The sequence below is a fragment of the Aythya ferina genome (genome assembly GCF_964211825.1).
Source record: "Aythya ferina genome assembly, chromosome: 3".
NCBI classification, from domain to species: Eukaryota; Metazoa; Chordata; class Aves; order Anseriformes; family Anatidae; genus Aythya; species Aythya ferina.
This window is the reverse complement of record NC_140298.1, coordinates 75787142-75810732: the sequence shown is the minus strand read 5'-3', so window position 1 is coordinate 75810732 and position 23591 is coordinate 75787142. Positions and strand designations below refer to the sequence as shown.

General features: G+C 44.7%; 1 protein-coding gene across 5 annotated transcripts in view; it reads left to right on the top strand.

Annotated features, from left to right (window-relative positions):
• Positions 1-23591, top strand: part of CEP85L (centrosomal protein 85L) — a 151675-nt gene that overhangs the window by 28044 nt on the left and 100040 nt on the right. The window contains exon 1 of one of the 5 annotated variants that reach the window (XM_084512325.1): positions 12050-12245. The exons of the other annotated variants lie outside the window; for them this stretch is intronic. Coding sequence (XP_084368451.1) covers positions 12191-12245 — 55 coding nt within the window. The 5' untranslated portion in view covers positions 12050-12190. Of the gene's footprint in view, positions 1-12049; positions 12246-23591 lie in introns of those variants that run through there. 5 annotated transcript variants of the gene reach the window in all.

The window sequence follows — 23591 nt, the reverse complement described above, 5'->3', positions numbered from 1 at the left end:
GCAGCATTTGAAAGGAGGTTTGCAGACTAGAGACTTGACTACATATAGTCTTCACGTGGGTGACCTGTGGTTGAGTGAACACAAGGACGTAGCGGGGCTGCTTGTCCTTACCCGTCTTGGAGCAGACAGTTTTCCAGATGCCATGTTTCAGCAAGAGGGGCTGTGGCTTTATCTCACCATTTGCATGAGGGGCTGCAAATGAAGATCGTATAGGACAACAGGAAGAAGAGCCAGCCAAGTCCCTGTGCAGGGCAGTGTTGAAAAATAAACCCTAGGGAAAGTGTTTGGGGTCAGTCACGGACCCAGGAGCGGGACGCAGAGCAAAATCTGAATCTTCTGCCTTGTGGCTTGAACTTCACTGCACGGTATGCCAATTGACTTAAAAACTGTGTAAATGCCTTAGTGCAGAAGTGAATCATGTATGAGAACATTTCTCCAGCTTTATATAGTCTGATTTGAAAAATAATATAGCATGTAATGAATAAATGATATGCCCTGGCATTTGGTGGTGTTTGTGAGATATAAGTCTATTTCTAGTGCAGTGTAGGCTTAAATAGCCGAGTGGTGTTTATAGGAGATAGGCTGCTGCATTCCTTTACAGTTTGCTAATATGCACTAGTCTGCTGAATGAAGCCAGCCCTGCACTGGGTAAACACATGGGACTCTGTTCATCTATAGGATGATGTGAATAAACCATTGTGCCTTCACTGGAGATCTGTGCATGCATCATGTCTTAAATTGTGAAAAAAAAAGAAAACAGAATTTAACCTAATTGGCTGTGTTCATTGGATACAGTCCCAGGCTCTGAAACTGCCTTAGTTTACCTACTCGTAGCTTGGAATAAAAATAATCTATGGCTGGAAGATCTTTGTGGTGGACACTACAACTCCATCAAGATGGCTGTGAAGCTTGCTTTATTCTTGTAAAACACTTCAGGATCTTTGTTTTAAAGGTGCTTAAAGCAGAAATGCTATCTGTTATGAGTTTGTTTTGCTGCTGTTCAGTGCTTTCAGTGTTGCATCATTACATTAAGAGATACATAAACGAAGCCACAGCATTTTGACTGGATTACTGTAGAAAATGTTGTTCTGAGCAGTTCTCCAGCTGGAGAACAGAAGCATCGGTTCTCTTTGTATTGGCAAATATATTAGAGAGATGGGGATACATAGCTGTGTAGTGCCACCATCAAGTAGAATAGGAAGGGGAAAAATCATTTTTTTATGGCTGGATTGACATTCAGTCAGTGGAAAAAAATAAAGCTAAGACAATAGGGCAAATGTTCATGATTGTTTCTCTTCAAGATAATTTTGACATGTCACAAAGCGACTCTAAATCCAAAGTTACAGCGGTTGTCTTTCTCTGCAGTGACCTGAAAACAATGCCTGAACTTTTCTAGATGCAGCATTAGAAGTATCAGGCTTGATTCAGAATCCTGCCTTCAGTCTCCAAAAATGCAAATCCCATCCAGCTTAGAAAGGTGCTGAGCCAAGGTCCCTGATCCTTTCTTGGATCTTGCTTGGGTAGCAGCTAAGTGAAAAGCTTCATCCAGTCCTGCTCATGCAGCTCCCTCTTATCTCGTTCCCACTCTTTTACTGAGAACCATTTTAGCGGAGATTATTGCTGTGATCAGTTAATTAGGCCAATGTGGAACAGTTCAGGCAGAAGCATGCGGAGAGCCAAGGCGTGATTTTCACTTGCAGAATCTAGGTCTTTAGAAGGAAGATGTTAACGTGTACTATCTAGCCACTTGGAAATAAATAGTATATATGGTGCTCGGATGCTGTTTAACTCCAGAGGGGGTCTCTGTGGCTGGAGCTGCAAACCTCTGGAAGTGGCTTCCTAATGGGAACAAGGACAGGTCACGAACAAGGTAGCTAAAATAGCTGCTTCAATGGTTATATTAATGCCCAGAAGGAAATATGTCCATGACATTTATTTATTTTTTTTTTTTTCTGTGGCTTTCTATTGTATCTTTCTCATTTAACAACAATCCATGTATGCAAGGAAGGGCGTGTGGGGGGAGGGAAATAATTCTTTAAGCAACGTCCTTTTGCTTTCAGGCTAGCTGGGGTTGTTTTCGTCTTTCTTAGAAGCCCTGGTGAGCCAGTGAGCAGCGTCGGCTGCTTGGTTGGAATTTCTCTGTGTGTGTTTACTGTCACCAAAAAGGTCTCAGCTCGTAAGCAAACTGCAAAGCATTGAGCAAGGATGTGTTTTGAAAGACAGGAACAGCTGAGCGTTTCTGGAGGCTGTATGGTTTGCTGATTACTGTGGGCTCCAGGCTGATTTTGCTTACAGTTACATGTGTGGGATTTGTCTGCGTATCCAGTGTTGTAAATTATTCCAAACAGGAATCAGTATAACGCTGCTCCACAAACTACCCTCTCCCTCCATCCAAAATAAAAGAAATTTTCTCCAAATCTGCATGTTGTCAGGGCTGTCTACTCATGCTTTCTCCTTTCCTTCCTTTCCCTCCTTGCTTTCTTTTTCTGTTTTTATTTTGTTCTTCCCCTTCCCCTGCTTCTCTTTTTCTCTTTTTCCTTTTAGTCTTTTTTTTTCTTTCTTTTTTTTTTTCTTTTTTTTTCCTTCTTTTTCTTTTTCTCCATTATCTCACTTATTCTCTTGTTCCTTCTCTTTTTTTCTGTTTCTTTCTGAAGTGACGACATTCTCTGGGAGGGAACAAATACCCTTTATGTTTTGTTTATTGGTTTCTGAAACATTTTGTATGAAGAGAGCTCATGATCTAAATGCGTATTGTGGAGGTGGTCCCTCTGACCCCCTGTGAGCCCAGCAGTTTTCCTGGTTTTGGAACAGGATTGGGTCCCTCACATGGATTTCAGTACTGACTGCCCAGGCTGCCTGAACACAAGCAAGAAAAGAATGACTAATCAATCTCCTTGTTTATTTGCCAAAAGCTTTTTACCTCAAAAAAGCCTGCTCAGTTTCTGAACTGTTGACTTCATGAAGAGAACATCGAAACTCAAGAAACTGATACTAACAGTCGTCTAAAAAGGCATTTCTTGATATATTCATACATGTTTCTTTGTAGCATCCAGAAAATTATATTTGACTGTTGCTCTTTGGTAGGAACCAGCAGTGCACGTCCTGCTGTTTGGGAGGCAAATGAAAATTCAGGGCCTCCTACCAGGAGCCTGTTTCTGATTTCTGAAAAGCTAACTATGCTTTAATTCTGGTTTAGAAGTTAATGCTATTTCAGAATTGTCTTCTTAATTCCCATAACTCCTATTCTGCAGATGTGGAAAATCACCCTCTTTGCTATCTTGCCCATGACTTCTGTTTGTTACAATCTGCTAAGGGTCCAAAATCTCTTACGAACTGACTACTAATTTCAACTTGCTTTTCTTTTCCTGGGCAATGGGGCTGGGGGAGCCACAGAAGGAAACAACCCATCTGTACTGCTAGTGAGCAACTCGCCCTGCTGTCATAAAGAACCCCTTTCAGCATTATCAGCCAGGCCTTCTCTTTAGGTCAGCCAAGAGGAATTGTAACTGCTTGGGTACATCTTATACCCTTCTCTGCTTCCCAAGGGAAAACATCATGTTCATGAGGGAAGTCGATACTCTGCTGGGCGACAAAAACACGTGGCATTTGAAAAATTAAAGCTGTCTTTAGTAAAAGCCTCTTTGCTAATGTAACCATTCCTTCTCTATTAGTATATATGTAGTATGAAAGTGTTCAGAAAATAGTATTTAAAAGTATTATGAAAACAGTCATTTTCTAAAAAGTGCTCTCATTGTAAATTTTACCCATTCTTCATCATTACTTTTTCTGACAGCTGTGCACAGGATAGTTAGTAATTGGATTGGTTTCGTCTCCCTGTAAATATTTAAAAGCGTTCAGTTTAAGTGGTAGACTTGAAACTGGTCGGTAATAATGTGAGAACACAATCAATTTTTAACAAAAACTCAGCTTACTAAGCCATGAATAAGCAATTCTACAGGTAATAAGGACATTTAGCAAAGCCCATAGGCAGGACTTGTAACTGAAGAGCCCTGAGCTCTCTCCCCAGCTCCATGTGGGCTGAAAGAGGACTGAAGCCATTGGCAGTGCCTGCATCGAAGACAAAACATGACAAAAGGATTTGTGCTGTGCTTGGTGACCTGGAGCAGAGCTGCATCACACTCATTTCCCATCCAGAAGTGCTACTGTCCGACACTGTGACGTGTTTATAGGGACAGTTCTCTCTCTTCTGTGCTGAGACCTGAGCTGAATTAAGTCTGCCACTCTCCTGTTAAAACTAATAGCGTGACTGGCTGTCAAATATCAGGAAATTATACGGAGCGAGTTTTGTGTTTAAAAATAGAACCGACGAGGGAGGGGGAAGAGCACATTCAGAAATCTGGCTTTTTATTCTTTGCCAAACAGTCCTGCTCGCAGGCAGATTTTGCAAAAAGCAAAATACACCATATGGGAAGATGAGAGCTTGGGAAAACCTGACCCTGGGTTCCTTCAAAAATGTCATCTTTCTGGGATGGTAAACAGTCTGATTAAATTGCAGAGCTAATTGGATCATTTATTCTGTGGTCTAATGCGTTTATTCTCCCTTGCATATAATCAGTTGTGTTGGTATTGAGGGCCATTCAACCAACAGGTGACTTTTCAAGCGTTTTCAAGTGAGCTGGAGACCCTGCAGTTGCATCAGGCAGAGCTTCCCTGCAGACCAGAGCCACGGGGACTCCAGGCCTTTGCCCTCTTCGGCACTGAGCTGATAGCTCTGGTCTCTGCCCTTTTTTTGGTAAATCAGGCCCCAGCACTCCATGGAGCTTGTGAGTCCATATCGTGCTGCTCCATTTGGACTTACCATCATGCAGGGAGGCCCCTGTACTGTGGCTGGGGGAATATTTGCAGTCACTGAGATTCAGGGCAGTGAAAACTTGTATGGCAACCACTACTTGAGTCCAGTTCAGTGACTGCTCACTGGTATTTTAAATGAATGAGTTGTTAGCAAACTGATCTCAAACCATATGGTCCAGTTTGAGTCCCTATATATAGTTCATGTAAAACTATACTTAAAAGTAATACAAAAGATTATGCTAAAAAAAAAAAAAAAAAAAAAAAAAAAAAAGAGGGAAAGTTAGGGACTTTACTAGATGAAGAAACACAGTTCACAGCCTCTCAAACAACACGCTTGGACTAGCTTGATTCAACTTGGCTTACAAAGTGACTTGCTAGCCACTTGTATTTACTAACTCCTGTATTTTTTTCCAAGAAACTAAACTGTGCACATTTTCTTCCCATCTGTGTTCTTGAATTTGCAGTAGGTCATGTTTGGTTTGTCAGGAGGAGCTTCCAGAGGATTAGCTGGGAGGAACAAAATGTTGGGCATTTGCATTCTGCAGCTTCTTGGTGCTTCAGGACTGATCTGGAAATCTTGCATGGGAAAGCCTTCTTCTGAACATTTAGTGTGCCTCCAGATGAAGAAAAACAATCCTTGGCAGTGATAATTTAATGCTTCTGTAGAGGCAGTTTCAGAAATTAAAGCACAATGCAGAAAATGGTAAATATAGAAGTAAAATGGTAAGGTAGTCCCTTACTCTGTGCAAGGGACTATATGTTAAAAAATATAAGCTCAAGGATAAATAACACTTAGAGTGTTACAGGAAATGTTATTTGATTAAGTTCTGCTTTTAGAGTTTGCTACAGACTTCTAGGGTTTTAGATCTTTGTGATTATTTTAGAGGTCTGTTATATTCAGCTTTCAGAGGTGATACATTATCTTCAAACATAGAAGTGAAAGACAAATTATATTTGCATGCCTTTAAAGATACTTTATTACAATTGTCTCTTTCCTTTCCATTTCTTTCTCGTTTTTCTACTGTATTTTTTAACCATAGTGGCTGTGCTAAGTCAAGTTCCCGTCATGGTGACCACTGTGGGTGCATTCCAGCAGGGCCATGGTCATGAAGGTCTCATGTCATGAAAGCTCAGTAAGAAATAAATAATAAAGTATAAAGCATATTTTACAGTAATGTTCTGTATTAACCAACACATTGGAATTGTGATTCTTCAATTTATTTTTAACTGATGTAACCACGTAACCTTATTTGAGACACTAGAATGGCAAATGGGGCATTACCTGGTGCAATCCATAAACCACGGGATTCCTAAGGTAGTGGGACAGTCCAGGAAATGTAAGCAGCAACACTTATGCTTTTATGCTTCTTTTAAAGCTTATGTACTTTAAAGTACCATGCTCATTTACAAGCTCAATTTCTTGCTGTTTTGTCCGTGATCAAAGATCAAGCTGCCTGTTTACTACATCGCTTCCGATACCAATTCTGTCACTCGAGCAATGCGTTATAAGTAGAATACCAGAGAAAGTACTTAGCCAAGTCTGAGTCTCAAAGTTACTTTTAATAAACATTCTCGTCTGTGTTAATTTTAAATCAAAAGCAAAACAGTCTAAGGGTACTGTGGTGGAATCACAGTGTGTCATACACTAACCTTGAGGCTCTGTGGAGAAAATCTGATGGGCATCGTGGCCAGTGCAAATTAGCACAGTCCACTTTTGTGCATTTTGGTAATTTTCTACCTGTTTTGCTGACCTGGATTTGTCTAAAAAGTGTATGCTAATGTATAAATGTATCAGTGTAATGTCCGAATGCTATTAAAATAATGATGGATGTGTGCTCTGCTCAAGGAGTGGGCTGCTGCTGGGACATCTGCAAGTGGTGTGCTGTGTGGGCTGACTGATGGCTTTTTAGACTGGATTTTCACTGTAGTATATAGTACCAAGTTACGGTACAATCGGCGGCAGTGATCATCCAGAATCAAAGACAACACAAAAATGAGGTGGAGGGGAGCTTCATGAAGTTATCACATTTATAGTTAAAGCATGAAATAATATTTTCCATCTATTACGTTGGGCATCTGGCAGCACTGAGCTGACTTAACTGAGCAGTGGCATGGTGCTTTCTTTCACTTTACTGAAATTTCATCCCTTTGCAGTAGTACTGGGTTGGCTCAAACACAAGTGACCAGATTCTTTGTTGACTAGCCATGTTTGTAGGTTGTATTTCTGACTCGGAGTCAACAAATCCCGTGTTTCAGGCTGTAAGCAGACAGTGATGGGCACTTGGGAGAACTTTCCATTTGCAAGTACTCATATAACGTTGCACTGCTGGCTGGTTGTGCCGTAGGATGTTTGGCCTTTTGTTACAGCATCACCTGTAGTTTTAAGCTCTGTATTTCTCAACAGTTAGGTAACTCAGTGGGGGTGTTTGTTGTAAAAGGAAAGCGGGATTTATTCCTTCTGCACAGAGGCTGGGATGGAGCAGAGAAGCTCACTGCATGCTCTGATCCTTTCTTCGTTTCAGTGACTGAATACAAGGGGCATGTTTTCTGATTAACCTTGAAAGGAGGGAGGTTTTAAACAGACCAAGCTAAATGCTGTTTTCTGCTTCTAATATGGCAGCTATTTCACATTTGTGGTGGAGGTTAATCTGCATAAAGCAGCTTAAACAATCTGCAAGTCACTGAATAGCAATATTGCCCCTTGCTTTATCCGCCTGCACTCATTTATCTGTGTATAACATCAAGTCAAGCAAGACTGCCTTGAAGTAAAATGTCAACTGCAAAAGCTCAAACATTGCCAGTGGCAGTCAGCTTGAAAACCTGGCCTGCAGCACTGCTGAAGCTTCCTAGGCTTTAGCATAAGCTAAAGCACAGAAAAGTAAACACAAAAAAAGTTTAGTATTTTGATCATTCTGAATTGAAAGGGCTTGGTATAGCCATTTTGAAACTGTGTCATGCCTGCCTGATCCGATGACTGGTAGTGCAGTTATCTCGTGGCTACATGTGCTTCATTTTGCTGGCCTTGCCCTCTGAAGAGCACCAAAGAAATACCAAAGAATACCAAAGCAGTTTTTGATCAACTGTTATCAGAGAAGTCTCTTGACTACAAGAGGTCCCAAATCTGACCTTTGTTGCTTGCTCCAGCATCAGAACAGATGCAGAATATCACCAAGAGATCTCATTCCTCCCTCTAAAGTGGCTTTAAAGACTGTAATTTCTTTTTATCTTGGACCAAATGGAAAAAAAAAAAAAAAAAAAAAAAGGATGGGTGCTCCTAAAATCAGGCAGTCTGTTCATAGGAAGAGAAGGTGACTAGGGTGGGTTCAGGAACAAGAGAACTGTAGAAACTGTAAAAAAGTCATGCAACAGGAGTAGGAGAGAGGAGTAGGAGAAACGTGTTTTAAATCTCTTAGATTTATTTTTAAGTCATATGACCTAAAAAAAAAAGTGTTTGTCCTGCCCACCAGTAATGAATCACGTAAAATCCCCAAGTCCCAAGAGTTTTCTAGCAATGACATAAACTAAAACATTTTCAGGCTGAGATTCTCAGGTGAAAATCTGGTTCTGAAATGCTAAGAAGGATCTGAAACTTCAGGAGGCTCGTAATAAACCATAGCTATGGTACCATTGAGCTTCTTGGCTTTCTTCTGTCTTGTGGCTTAAGCTGTTACTGTAAATGCAGGGCTAAGCAGACTCAAATCCATTTCAGTTTGTGTTCCTTTGTGGAAGACATGCTTTCTAATTTGCTCGTAGAAAAGGGCAAAAAGAGAAGTGTTGCATACACCGTGTTATTTCATGACGCCTGCTTTGCAGCTACCAGCTGACAGAGTTCATTGTTACTGCCGTACAGCACATGCAATGTACTTGTAGTGGAACATTTCAGCCTTTCACCGACCAACCTGCTCCTACCAGCAAGGTGCAATTTGTTAGGTAAGCTAAGCTGTTGTTAGCTACAGTCCCTCCTGACGCAGTTTCACATCTCGCTGTGCAACATACGGAGCTGCTTTTTGGCAAAGCAAGGCTCCTTGCCTTCTAAGGCTTCTGAAAGGGTGCTTAGACTTTGCCAGGACACAGTGTTCAACTGAAAAAGTTGTGGGTGGAGGAAAATGGTTTCTGTACTTGGTGAAATAACTCAATAGCTGAAAACCTGTGATTTTAACTTCCAAGTCTTTTACAAGCTGTGTTTGCAGGAATGCTGCTGTTGATTATTTTGATTGACAAAATTGATTTTTGATTGAATCTTTGATGTCTTAATTAGTGGAAATAGTCTGCATCTTCTTGGAACAACATTTAGCTATTTAGTATTCGGGTTTTCTTAAAATAATCTTTTAATTCTATTAAATGTGAAAGCGAGTGTGTAGTATAAATACTGAACACATTTCTGCCTTTAATCAAAGAAAAAGGCTGCTTTCAGAGGTTATGTTTCAGCTTAATTCCATTTAGAGCATTATGTTTTTATTCAGGGAAGAAAAAAAAGATCTGTGATTTCTGAACGTAGAGATAGATCACAAACCCTTGGGTAAGATGTGCTGTAATTGACATTAATGGGACAGCATCTGCTTAGTACCACCACTTAAGCTATTACTTTCCATTGTTGTTTGCCTTTGTTGGTCCTGCCAAGAAGGTGGAGTCTGTGTCATGAGGAAAGAGGTGGGGAAAAGGCCTTTCAGACAACAGCAACTTGAGTCCATTCATTGTCTGGAGCACCACATTTCACAATAATTACACTGGGGTGCAGGCTGCTTCCACTTACTGCTGATTTACGTGTAAGGTTACGAGGTCTCCCTGGCACCACACTGCCACTTTCAATGAGTATCCTCAACTGTACACCCCTCTGGAGGGGGGCAGTGCTGGAACACAGATTGCCAGGCTCCTAATTCTTACCAACCCGTGAGATTTAGAAGGTGATAAACCAGTGCAAGTGGTCTTAGTGTAAGCAGGCACCATTAGGTGCAGATGCACATGTGCAGGCACCGTGGACCAGAGCCAGCAGTACCCGTCCGCTCTGCTCAGCTGGGAGAACATGGACTTGTTACAAAGGGGGGGGCTTGGGATGTCCTCGGGGTCCCCTGCATCTCCAAGCTCAGATCCATGTAAAGGAACTGCTTGCTTCAGCAGCAATAAATAGCACAAACTCATCTTTGCTGGAGGTCCAATCCAGCTAGCACAGTTTTTTTTTTTTTCCTTGTTTTTTTTTTTTTTTTTTTAGAGGTTTTTGAGAATCTAAGACAGATTCTGCTCCCCATCTAGAACTGTGCTCAAGAAGACTGCAGATGTAAAACGTACCTGAACACAGCATTACCAAGCTAAGTTTATTCACAGAGCGAAGCTACTGCCTTCAGTTCGGCCCAGTTTCCAGGCAGACACGCTGAGGCTATTTGCTTTACTACGTCCATTCAGTTGCTATAAAAATAACTTAAAATCCAATCAAAACAAGGGACGTGTATGAGGTTCGGCTATCTGACTGCTCAGATTTAAGTACACTTTTTTTCTTTTTGCTCTGAGCAGTAACACTAAAAGCCCAGAAGGACCAGCTCAGACACCCTGAAGACACGAAGCTGCTGAGTCAACCTCCCCCTGCAAGCAGTGTGACGGAAATGATTCAGCCCAAACAACTGCTGGTGCTCTGCCACGCCGATCCCCTCTTTTTTCCCTGCTTTTTTTCCTCTGCAGCATTGTTCATGAGTAGACGAGAGACATACGAAACTATAAAGCCTCCACGAAGGGCAGTGCCGAGACACGTAACAGCACTGCAGCGACGTGTAGTAGCAGACCAGAGACCCGTTACCACGTGGTTCCTGGGCATGCAGCTTTCTGGTGTCATGATTCTCGCAGCTGTGCTATGGGGCAGCGTCACAGACACCACAGTCCTGCACTGATGGGGGAAGTTTTCTACTCACTTGATGCTCGAAGCCTTCCCCTTCCTGGTGCTCAGCTTCCTCACAGATCGCTGTGCGCCCTTCCGAGCATGCTAGCTACACAAGGCTCACCCAGAGTTTAGCAAACTCAACAAAGCAGCATGAAACCAATGTTGTACACCGGCAGGCTCTTTAAAGACCTCTTGGACTAAGCTGTTTACTCGTTCCTTGGTGCTGGGTGCTTTGCAAGATGGTACTTACTAACTTTTTGAAGCCTGTTTCTACAGCTTTACCTAGGAAAGCCATAGTTTTGCTCCCCAGGTACAATGAGCTGGTGAGGAGTGCATGCCATGTCAGGTCTTTGCTGACAACGTGAGGACTTTTTGTGGGTAAGGAGGAAGACAAAACAATATGCAAGCATTCCTACCAGCTCATTCCTGTGCTTCTGAGGCCTCTCTTTTACTGAGCACATTCTGGATACCTAGCTAGGCATAAATAAAATATGACTTGTGCTGAAATCTAACCTATAATTTCCCAAAGAGATAAAAGCTATTCCGTGATAATCAGCTACTATTAAAAATGCATTCGGTCAGCAGGAAGTCCTTGAGCACAGATTTTATTTATCGATCGCGTGCGTTTCCACATGAAGCGCTCCCGTTTCACCTCACCTCTACGCCTATGTCCATCGGACTTTGCAATAAAAGCTAAAGCCTTGTTTTTATCTTGGCAGTGGCGGGTGTTGTGATTTTGGGATGGTTACACTGAAGTCAGAAGCTGTCTCGAGCATCTTCTCCCTCGCTTTGTGATGTGATGGGCAATGTGGGTTGCTGGTAGGCTCAGAAGGGGGACGGCTGGGCTCTGGTTGAAAACCACCAGCAGAAACACGAACGCTGCCACTGCAGGATCCTCTCCCCAGGATCCTCTCCCCGAGTACTTGGAGTGGGCTCAAGGGGTTGGAAGCCTCTTTCTGGCTCTGAGTTATTGCTGACGGGGGCATTTTGGTTCCAGCCCTGTGGCTTAAACTTGATGGTGACACTCGGGAGTCCTGCGGCGGAGCCGATTCACAGGAGAACTGCGAACCCCCCCGACCCCCACAGGGCACCCTCGGCCTCCTGAAGCGGAGTCACTCCGGAGCGGCGCCTTTTGGGGGCTGGTCCCGGCCCCAGCCCCCTTGTGCCCAGCGGGCGGAGGCCTGGCGCCCACCACAGGGCTCGGGGCTCCCCCACCGCCTGCACGGGGCCTCCGCGGGGCCGGGCCGAGGCGAGGCGGGGCCCGGGGCCCGTCCCCCGCCGCCGGCTCCCCCCGAGCCGGAGCCGGAGCCGCAGCCGCAGCCGCGGGGCCCCCGCCCCCGTCCCCGCCCCGCTCGCAGCTCCGCAGGGCCGGGAGGCGGCGGCGCGGCCCCGGCCGCCTGCAGCCGGCACCGACATGGCCGCGGCCCCCCCGCGGCGGGGAGACCCCCGCTAACACCCCCCCGGCTCCGTCCCCGGCCCCGTCCCCGTCCCCGCTCGGCGGCCGGCAGCATGTGGGGCGGGCTGCACGCACAGCTCGGCGCCAGCCTGCGCGGCTACAGGGCCGGTAAGCGACGGAGGCACCCCCGGGACCCCCCGGGACCCCCCCGGGCATTGGGGACGGGACGGGGACGGGGACGGGGACGGGGCGGCGGGGGGGACGCGGCGCCGGGCTCCGCGGCTGCCTTCGGGGGGAAGATGGGGGGGTGTGGGGGTGAAGAAGGGCTTTTATGTTTCCCAAATTTGTACTTGTTTTAATTTTTAAATTTGTTTTAGTTTTTAAAATCTAGCGTGCGTGGGGCCGGGGGCCTGCCGTGCTCCGCCGGGACTCGCGGCGCGGGGTGAAGCTGGCTCCGACCTAATCCGCTTCCGTGGGCTTGGCTGGCTGCCTTTCCTTTTTTCTTCTTTTTTTTTTTTTTTTTGGCTTGTTTTGTTAGTATACCCTTGGGCAGCGGATCTAAGCAGCCTTGCTTCCCTTCTTCTTTTTTATTATTTTTTTTTTGTTTTGTTTTATGTGACTTAGTGACTTAGACCGCGAGCAATCCCTGCGACACCCGGGATTTGTTGAGCCCTGTTTTTTTCTGCATCCCTTTGCTGTCCGTGTCCAGGCTAAGGAGAGGCTGGGACCCACAGCTTGGCAGGGGGCAGCTTACGTTGGGTTTAAATTTAATTTAAAATTCTGTTTAAATTCGGAATTAGGGACGCCAGGCGGTCACCTCGAGCCGGCATCTCCTCGGCAGCGAGGGGCCAAGCGGCCGCAGTGACACGGCCAGCGCTTCTGCAGAGGCGAGACCCTGAGCAAAGTGTTTTTGGACGCCTTTTTTTCAGGATTTGGGAGCATGACGGACTCGTTTCACCTTGCAGAGTTCCTGCAAGTATTTTGTGATTTTTCAGATTTTTCACTGCTTGAAGTCACAGAGCACGGTGAAGGTCTGTGGCTTGGCTGCGCAGTGCCCAGTGCGAAGTAGTGCTGTTGGATTTGTTTTTTTTTTTTTCCCCTTCACGATTTCATATTTAAATGCTGAAAACGCAAAATATGACTGCATACACGGTAGGTTGACGCATTTAAATGGCAGGATTGTTTTGGTTTCAGTTGACAGGGTTTTTCTTGCAAATACAAGAGCTGCTAAGACATTCTCAGCAGCTGCCTGAATCTCTGCAAATAGTCTAATGTTCGTCCCCTGTGATGTGAAAGAAGGCATTGTTCCTTTTTTCTTCACCACTATTATTAATTCCTATGTATAACACGCTTGCCCTGCTGAAGCGTGGATTTTTTTAACGCTTCCTGTAAAAGAACGAAGTTACGTTATCTTGGTGGTGCAGAGCCGCTGGGTATTCTGAGCTAGGTGCACAGATTGCAGTTACTTTGGTAGAAACTGCAGGAATTTGGTGTTTCAGTTGTTGGTTATTTGTGTTTGGGGCAGGAACACTGGGAGGCTCTCACATGTGTGCGCTGGTTGTGCCATTCACTGGCTCCGCACTGTTACTGACATTGTTGGTCTTCATTTTTACATCTGCTTCAGAAAACTCTGGATTGGGCCATTCATTGCTTTGTCCCCCCTTGGTTTGTTTGGGGTCAAATAGCATGTTTTAGCACGGCAGTGCTGATCGGTAAGGAACTGGATGAATGTTTTCCTCTTGCTTGCTTGTCAGAATTTAATTCTCAGATGTTGCTGTGAGATCTGAGAACTCATTGTGCTTGTTGTTTTCCCTCACTCCTCATCCCTCCATTCCTTCAATACCCAGAGTTAATGAGAAGTTCAAAATATATGTTTATGTATGAGTTTGGGAAAAGAAACAGGGTAGCAAAACTGTTGTAGATAGGCCGAATTTGAGATAAGAGAGGCTAACAGAAGGTAGTGGTTCATTAGAAAGCAAGTGCATAAAGCTGAAGTTTAACCTTGAGGTACAATGTCTGCACTGGAGTTTCCAACACAGTAGTCCCTTCCTTCATCAGTCTTGCTTTGAAATAGTCGACAAGCTGTTTTGTGAGGTTCTCTAACTCCTCTAAAGAAGGGGAAGTTAATTAGCTCCATGCAGGTATTATAATGAAGGGGTAATGGCTGCTGAGATCCTGTGCTATGATATTATTGACAGGTTAGGCTTATTTATTTATTCATGTTTGGAGAGAGAAGCTGCCTGTGAGAAAAGTATTTTGGAGACAGAACAGTAGTGTCCTACTAGGACGCAGGAGTTTAAGCACTTACTTTGAAGCTGGAGGAATATTTCTTCTGACAGAATATGTTTAATTCTTTAACAGCAATTCTTTAATAGGGATTCTGATAATGTTGTCTTAAATATTGGTGTGGCAGCATAACTGCTGAGGACTGTGTTTCCTTGTTAAACTGTGTTATTACTGAAAAGCATTGTGTTTTGCTAGCTGTATGTTAGTCATCCATGGATATGGGTATTCAGAAGTTCTGGTTATGTTGAAAGTCTTACAGTTCACTTACAAAGCTAGGTGTAGGTGCCTACTGACGAATCCTGTAACTGTTTATGTAGGGCAATTATCAAATTTTCAGTAATAGATGCAAATTCATTCTGATTTTTCTTCAGATGTAACAGGCAAGGTCACTTCTTGGGATATTTCGGTTTTGGCTTTCGTTTTTATTCCCTCTTGTCATTCCCAGATTTTTCTTGATTTTCCGTTTAATAGGAGCACACTCTCTGAAAAAGATGTGCTGTGTTGTTTGCACATCTCCGAGTTTTTTTCTAGGTAGGTGCTTGTTGTTTAACCAGTGGGTTGAACAACAAATTCTGCTGCCTATGCAAAATAAATTCACTCTTAACACTTTTAGTACCTGTCCTGAAAAAGGACATTTCTACTTCTGGAACGTGTATGATTGATTCTAGTTTTCCAGCCTTCTTGTAAACGTTTAATTGTTCTTGAAAACCCTGCAGCATGGTTTATCCCCCCGTAAAGGCAACAGCTACCCACTGTGCTGCAGGAGTTTGAATAACTGTGGTGAAGGATGCGCAGGGCTTCAAGCCCTCTGCCTGCTCATCGACGCCATCCTTTGAAGCGTGCAGTTGGTTCCCAGGTTGTTCAAGTCTGTGAAAGTGTTCATCTGGACGTGGCGTTTCTCTGGGGGCGGCAGCCAGTCGGTCAGGCTGCGCGTGTGCAACAGATGCCAGTGGAAAGTGGAAAATGTCCACTTTCGAAGGAAAAAACCAAATGCTCACTGCTTTCAGTCAACTGCACTGCCTCTACTCAGACATCCTTCTGCTGAGCGGTACTGCCAGTAGCCGACCACCGAAATTTGGTGGTAAGTGCTAGTTAGGAGATAGAAGTGAGGAGCGATGAAGTGCATGAAGCAAGCTGCTCCGAAGGACGTGACTGGCACTATAAAAGCAGCCGCGTGGTGCCCTCTGCTCCTTGGGCCCTGGCCACAGGGCTTGTCCCTGTGGCGATTTAATGATGTCACAACCAAAATGAAGGTCATGGCACATTATGAGGCCACGGGGCGCTGCCTCCTGGGCACGATGGGCTTCACAGGCAGCTTCACGACGGAGCAGTGGGGAGAGGGGGGCTCCTCTAACTTGGGCTGGGGAAGGGGGGCAGAAATCCCATGGCTTCCTTTCTGTAAAGGGTTTCACTGGTCTGTTGGGAGCCTGTGGCTGAAGACGTGGCAGTGCTTGAGACATCTGAGAAGGCAGGCTTATCTTGGCAGGCTGGGCACGGCAGTAAATGGTGAGTTACATCACCAGGGCAGGCTTGGGGTTGATTACCAGTTACAAATGTATGCATATGCTTATACGTATAGTACATCATAAAATTGATTACCTGAGCTTAGAAATCTAGTGTTAAAAATCTACAAGCCTGGCTGGTAGAACTGCGTTTGCCATCTTGCATGGGCCGTGTGGCTGTGAAATGACAGCCTGCCTTCCAGTGCTGGTGGCGAGCTAACAGGCGCTAGGTACATCCCTTCAGAACAATGCGTTTTGTCCCTCCCTCCAGGCAATTCGCTTTTGTGGACCTAGTGTCAGCTCTTTTAACATACACAAAACCCAAATGTCTCAGCTGCCCAGCTGCAAAGACAGCAGTAGTTTCTCAAACTGTAAAGATGCACAAACATATTACATGCCTGTTCTTAGGGGTTAGCAGTACTTCTAATCTCACGTCTGTAACATGTTTACCGAAAAATCAGCTTGTGGTTTCACACCACGAAAGGACATTTTTGTCCTTTTAATGCTTCCTTTTAAAGGAAGCAGTAATTCGTCTAATGATTTTGAGAAGAATGCATTAATTTTAAACAGTTGTGCGCAATAAGTGCCTGGTAAAAGGCAGCCAGAGCCATCACGTCTGTGCTGAGGGGTAGAGGTGAAGGAAGTGCTAGCTGGATAAGAGCACCTGTGGTTTCTCCACTGAACACCCAGGATTTATGCCCACCGAATTACTATTGCTTGTTACGGTTACGTGCTAAGACTTCAGCAGCAGGCGTTTAAGGACATCTAAAAGACCCGTGCCTCTCAGAGTACAGACGAGTTGCCAAATGCAGTAATGATACGCAGTGGTAAGAAGAGTTGAAAGCCTCCCGTGACTTGAGGTTGTATCAGGAGATGATCATCTGCCCCTGCTGGAAGCAAAGCCTGCTTGCTGTGGATGGGTTAATTAAGGGAAGGAGCACATCTACAGCGCTACCCCCAATACCAGCTCGGCCTGATGTGTTCTTGGGGTACTTGTTTTTGTTGTATGACTTGCCTGTGGCTCAATAGTTAGAGAGTCCAAGTAATCCAACTCCTGCGCTAGTTGCTTTTTGGCTGAAGAAGTGGTGACACGATCGTAGTTGTCAGTTGTTTGTCAGATGCCCAAATGTGTCCTGAAACCATACACCGACAATAAAACAGTCTCATTGTGGCCGTAATTAGCTTTAAAACATGTTTAAACCATGCTACGTGGTTCAGAAAGCATCCTTCGAAGTGACTTTGGGGGGTTTGGCCTCGTCTGGCTGCCGGGCTCCCTCCCGGCCGACCCCGCTGGCAGGGCCGGGGCGCACGCATGGACCAGCTGGTGGGCCTAGGTGGGGACGGGGGATCCCTCTCCAGCACCCCGGGCAAAACAGATTGTGTGGGCAGCTGGATTTAACTTACTGACAATTAAAGTACATTTCTGTAGTGAGAAACAAAGAAAAAAAAGCACGCACAAAGAGAACACCACAAAAACACCCTCTCTCCCCTTCCCGCCTTCTCCCAGGCTTGGTTTCGCTCCGGACACCCCCCTGCCTACCCCTCTCAGCACTTTCTGCTCCAGCACAGTGACATCTTGGTGTCTGCGGGGCTGTTTCTCACTCGTTGCTCCTGGGTAGTGCTTTAAGACCTTTCCTTGCACGTCCTTCCAGAGGTGCAGCCACTGGCCTCTCCTCAGGCCCCCGCTGCCAGCACCTGGTACAGCCTGGGGAGAGGAGAACCCTCCGAGTCCCTCTTGGTACGCCTGGAGTAATGCTGTATGCAGCCATGAAGTTTGTTCCTGCTAGTGCTAAGGGAGGGTGTTGGAAGGGACGCTGAGGTCTGTGAAATTTTTGGGTTCTGTCCTGGTCTCCCACGTGGGAGCTCCTTGCTGCGTGGGGGAAGCCGAGGAGATGCATAGTGCATGGGAGCCTGCAGACCAGCTGCAGAGCCCCGGGGGTGGATGGCTAGAGAAGACGTAATAGGGAACAATTTGTGTAGATAGGTTCACAACTATGCCTAGGCTTATATTAGTCTTAACTCTTCCCTCATTCCCCCTGGAAGTGCTGACTCCTGCGGAAAGGCCGCTCTCCTCAGGCAGCTCTGCGACATCTGGCGCTGGTGCCCGGCTCGAGCGTCCCGTTGCCTGCCCAGCTGTGCACACTGACCCACTTCTGCTGCGAGCGGCACTGCCTCCCTCTGTTCCCATTCCCCCCTGACCTCTGCTGTTTCTTGAGAATCGGCCGGCCGCTGTGAAAGAAGGCGGTAACTCAAACAAAAAGGGAAGGGCAAGTGCCCAGAGAGTTTTCTTGTTCAGTTTCAGGGTATAATGGTTTCTGAAATTTGGAAGATGTGGCAGACAGACACCTTCTTTGCCTGAGGTGGTGTACGTGTGTGAATTGCAGGGCCTGATTTCATGTTACAGCTCAAATGATCTGCTGCATAGCTGTTCCTACCCTTCTCGAGGGGCCAGCCCTGGCACACGTTCAGCCTTATGGCAGGCTCATCTGAGGGGCTGGACCAAGGATACTAACGGTAAAGAAATGATAAAGGAGGGATTTTGCTAATGGTAAAGAAATGATAAAGGAGGGATTTTGCCTGACCCCAAGGTGAGCCACTGCAGCAGAAGGCATCTGTGCTGGTGTCAGGCACATGCAGAATACCTGGGGTCAAATGGGCGGGCTCTGAAGTCAGCTAACAGGGAGGGGAAAATCCCCTAGCACAGTCCTGCTTGGCCGCTGTGGTGCTGCTGATGACATCAGGAAGTATATCCTTAATCCTGATTTACCGTGAAGGCCAAGGAAGATTAAGGGAGAGGATCAGGAAAAAGTGACATTGATTATACTGGATGTTGTAGCTTCAGCCCTTCAGTGGACTTGCATTCAGGTTGAAGCTGGCCCAGGATAGTGGGTGATGACTGGCGAGGTGGCAAGAGACCATCTCGGTCTTGCTGAGGAAGCACAGTGCAAACAGTGTCAAGGAAAACTCATGCTGCCTTTTTATGGACTAAAATACCTGAAACAGGCTTTCAGCAAATGATGCTTTTCTAACTTTCAACTCCCTAATACGTTAAGAGGCTCACAGTGCAGTACTCAGGCAGGAAACATTCTCGAATCGTCCTGGAGTCAGATCTGAGATTCCTTATAAGGTATCCGTATGTTTTTAATGTCTGCTTTATTCCTTTCGTAGCATAGTTTCCAGATGGTGTGGGAAGCTGCAACTTTTTCAAGGTTTCAGAATATATAAGGCTTTTTTTTTTTTTTTAAGTCTGTATTTCTTTAAAAGATGGTATGTTCTCTCCTGAGTGCCTACTCTACAGCAAAACTGTTTGTGTGTGTTCATAATTTTGAACCTTTGGAGACAATCTTATATTTGAGAATTAATGCATGTGAAAATGCTTTGTAGAAAAGCCCAGTAACTTGTATTGATCAGAGGCTGGAAGTGGGGGAACAGTGACCTAACTAGAAACACTAAAAGGCACTGACAATACCATTACTTAAAACTTTATCAATTTTGCTAAAGACTGTGGGAAACACAGCTAAGAGTTGCGATCTTAATATCTCTCTGTTCACTTCATCCTAAATGCCCCGATGATTGAACAGGGGCTCACGTGTGGTCAGTAGAATTATTGTAGTGAAAGGTTTTTGCATCAAAAGTGATTGTCGTTTTGAAGATGGAAACACATAAATTACTGGTTTTGGCTGGAAATATCCTAATGAGTACCGTTAAGTCATAAAGACTATGATTTTATTTTATTTTTTTAAACTACCGTGTTATTTTTTTAAATTCCAGATTCTCTCTCCTTGCTCATATATTCAATAGGCATGAGTGGAAGGAAGAGTTTTTAACGGGGAAACTGGATGTTGTACCTCGTGACCAAAGCACTGAAAGCTCCTGCAGTCAGTCTGCTAATGACTTGCATGAAGTCTGAATTTGACCCTTTTAACACAGATGTAGGAACTCCCTTACGTGTTGTGCATGCTTCTATAAGTGTATACTGAAAACATAGCCTGAAGGCTCTGTCTGTCTCTGGTACATCCAAATTAAAGTGGATTCTGCTGTGTGTATAATGCACATTAGATTTCTTTGAAGAAAGATGGGAAAATGCTATCATTGTTATGGTTTAGCAAACTGGATCAGTGAAATGATTTTATTTTTGGTCTCTGTCTTTACCAGTTATTTTAGTGCCATGGATATCTTTAGATCTGATTTCAAGGAAAAGAGAGAAATTACACTTCCTTCTGAAAAAAAATGAAACTGTTAGACTTTTTTATTCAATCCATTTTGCTAAGTGTGGGAACTGCTTAAAATCATTTAAGTTTTTTTTTTGACTTGGTGTAGCAGCTGTGATGACTTCACTTTTCCCCATGCATAGAGGAGATGGAGTTAGCTCTTTAAACAGAGCGAGGACAAAGGTAATTCTGGAAGAAAAATGTTGGAATGGCAAAGAAAAACGTAACGATTGTGGTTTTGAGTTCCAATATAGCTAAACTCCGAGAGGGGCTTAGACACAGATGATAATTTACGGTCATTGGCTGCTTTATTATTATTATTATTTTTAAAGACAGAGGATTTAGCTGCTCACCTACAGCGCACACAGCCTTTTAACAGACTCCAGGAACTGGCTGGGTGTCCTGAAGTTTAGCTGTTTGTGTTAACTTTAAGCATAACAATGTGTTTATTTTGCTGGACATTCCCCTCTTCGTATTGTGATAAACTTAGCAGGTACAAAAGGTAGGCTGGCCATTACCACATGGACGTGAATGGAGGCTAAGAACATCATTTTGTGTTTCTGTGGGGTGAATAGTGCACGGAGTCCAAAGACAAAGAGGCAAGCCAGCGTAGCAGGCATGAGGTAATATATGTCGTCCGTGTGCCAAGCTCGAAATAAGAAACATCTGCAGCTTGGATTTTGAAGTCCTGTCTTATGCAAATGGGCTCTATCTGGAAGAGGAGAACTCGCAGGGGTGCTATCAACAGTTGGGCTGGATTCCTGCTCTTGCCCCTGTCAGTGATGAAATGGAAGCAAACCCTTTGCTCTCCTGACAATGGTAGGAATTTCATCGGGTTGATAAATTAAATAAATGCAGCTAAATGCTGTCTGTATAGAAGTTACAAAGTGTTACGAATTGAGTCCTTGTTCTACATACTTCCTAGACTAGGAATCAGAGAGGCTCAGTCTATTATTGTACTGTGTCAGTGCAAGGATTTTGCTGTCTAAAAAGCTAGCAAAGTGCTGCGTTGAGCACAGCTTTCCGCTCGCTGAACAGATTTTGCCCTGCATAGTGAAGCCTGCAGAAATTTATGCCAGTCTTGCTCCAGTTCGGAGTCTGCCTTAATGTGCAGTTTGGCAGCAGGGTTATTTGGCCGGGCGGTTTGGCCTGGTGATGAGCTGGTTGCTGTTGGGCATCCCAGTGTTCCTCTACATCCCCACTCCCTGCTTGGCACTGCTGCTAGGCAGACCTGGCTCGCTGTTTGCTCCTGAGTGTGGGTTTGGGGACAAGTGAGGTAGCTGGTTGTGTCCGTCTTCAGCTACCGTGGCGAGGTTCTGAATTTATCCTTCTTAGTTCCCATTCTTCCTTCTGGATTGTGTGCTTCCCTGCATGAGAGACCTCGGCAGGGGTTGGCCTAGTACTGTGCATTGTCGTACACATTTATAAAGTCATGAATATTTGTAGCTTGTGAAAGTTCACAGAGATACTGTTTTGCATAGAAGTCAGTTTTCATAGCTGTAATTATCCATGAAGAGAGATTGTACATTTAGCTATTTCTATTTTAAAAAAGATTTAACCTTTTATCAGCGAATTCCTGAGGCATAAAAAAACAGAGGTTTGGTGTCACAATCTAGTTAAAATGTGGCTCTCTTAGGAAATGAGTACGCACTCCTTAAAATAGGACTCTAGGCAAATTCTGATACTGCCAATCAGGCGTATGCTCGCTTTGGGGACTGTACTTTGAGGATTGGCACCTTTGGGTTCCTCTCCTCTCATTTTTCTCCTCTATTATTTTGTGATGTTTTTGTCTCTCCCCAGTGAGTTCTTTTGTGGGTGATGAGAGCAGAGTACAGCTATCGGCCTTTGTGTGCTGCCTTGTGTGTTATCAGGCTGTACAAGTAAAAATGCAAGTAGAAAGGCTTCTCTTTCAATATCCTTTTGCTTAAGCTCACGCATTTTGTTCCCACTCTGTACATTTTTATCTTTCTTCATGTTTATGATTGTTCTATTCAATTTCCAGCTGAAAAACCAGGAGAGCTTGGTTAAATAGTTTGCAAGCTCTGTCAAGAAAGCCCACTAATAAAGGATGTGAGTCCTCGGGATGAATCATATTTCAGCTAGCTGACACTGTAAAGTGGTTTTGGGAACCAAAATGTACAGATTCAGTAGTTAAGGCTGTCACTTCATCCCACCTCACTCTGCTCGCTCGTGCGCTGAGATGAAGCTGTGTCATCCACCTACTCTCAGCCGCCTTTGGGAGGGAGGAGGGACTGGGACCTGCTGGCACCTCAGTTCACAGCTCGTGGGGCTGTGAGCTTCCACCTCCTCCAGAGCCTTGGGAGAAGGGTCCTGACGCTGTCGGCTGGCCGCCTGCCCTGGAAACATCAGCAACCCGCTCTTTCCAGGGCACTGCTCATCTTAAGAGTAGGATTTTAGAAGAGCAGAGGTTGTGTTGTAGACCTGGAACTTGTCTGAGGCATTTGCATTAATAAAAGTTGCAGTTTATTTTGCAGAAGGATCACAGGGATGAAAAACCTTGAAAACCTTGCCAGGTTTTTTATTGCTGTTTTCAAGAGTATTTATTAGTTCATGTGTATTTTTTTGGCCTTTATCTGCAAGGCCTTTATCCTACACGTGTGGCTCTTTGTACTGTGTCAGGATGGCAGATTGAATGAATCCAGTTTATCTCTTGCCTCATCTTTGATCGAAGGAGGCTGCTGTTAAATCATTATCAGACTATCAAGTTTCTTTTCAGACTATATAAATGAGTTAAAGTACAACACCTGCTCTTGTGTCTACTTTTTGGATGGGGTTTTCTTGTATTTTAAGTTCTGCTGCCCCCTTTTCCTTTTCTTGCTCTTTGTGTCGTCTTTCCAGCAGTGGATAAAAATAGAATATTTATTGGCAAAGAACTGCCATGCACAAAACACACACTGAAGTGACGTTTTCTTTACTGTTTCAACAACGGTGATTTTGCAGTTATGGTGAGGAAAACATTTTCCAACTGAAGTTAATTTTTTTTTTTTGTTTGAAACTTCTGTCCGCACCTTTTATTCCTACAAGGCAGCGAACAGCTCACTGGGAGTCCCTTTGCGTGGTGGTGGTTGTAGGTTCTTGCTTTTGGGAAGACGTGAGGCTACTTGTTGCTGTGGGACAGGGAGAGACGCAAAAGAGGGACTCTGAAACCTGGAGGGTTTCCCTGAAGGGGAAGCTGAGGGGGAAAGTTGGCATGGAGGGGGTGACTTCTTTCAAAACACCAGCGTCAGCTTCTTCCAGTGTAAGTAGTGGGGTGGTGGTGGTCTCCCACCCCGCCAGTTCCATGGGAGAGGTGTGTCATAGGCAGGTGCATGCCTTTATTTTAACAACTTTCTATTTGGTACCAGGCTGTTATTTAAAAGATATTTATTTATTTATTTGGAAGATCATCCTTTTTGGATGAAAACTCCTTAGACTGGAGAGGGAGGTGGAAGGGAGATACCTGTGACCATTCTTGGTGACAGTGCATTGGTGTCGTCTTGTTGTCACCAGATGTC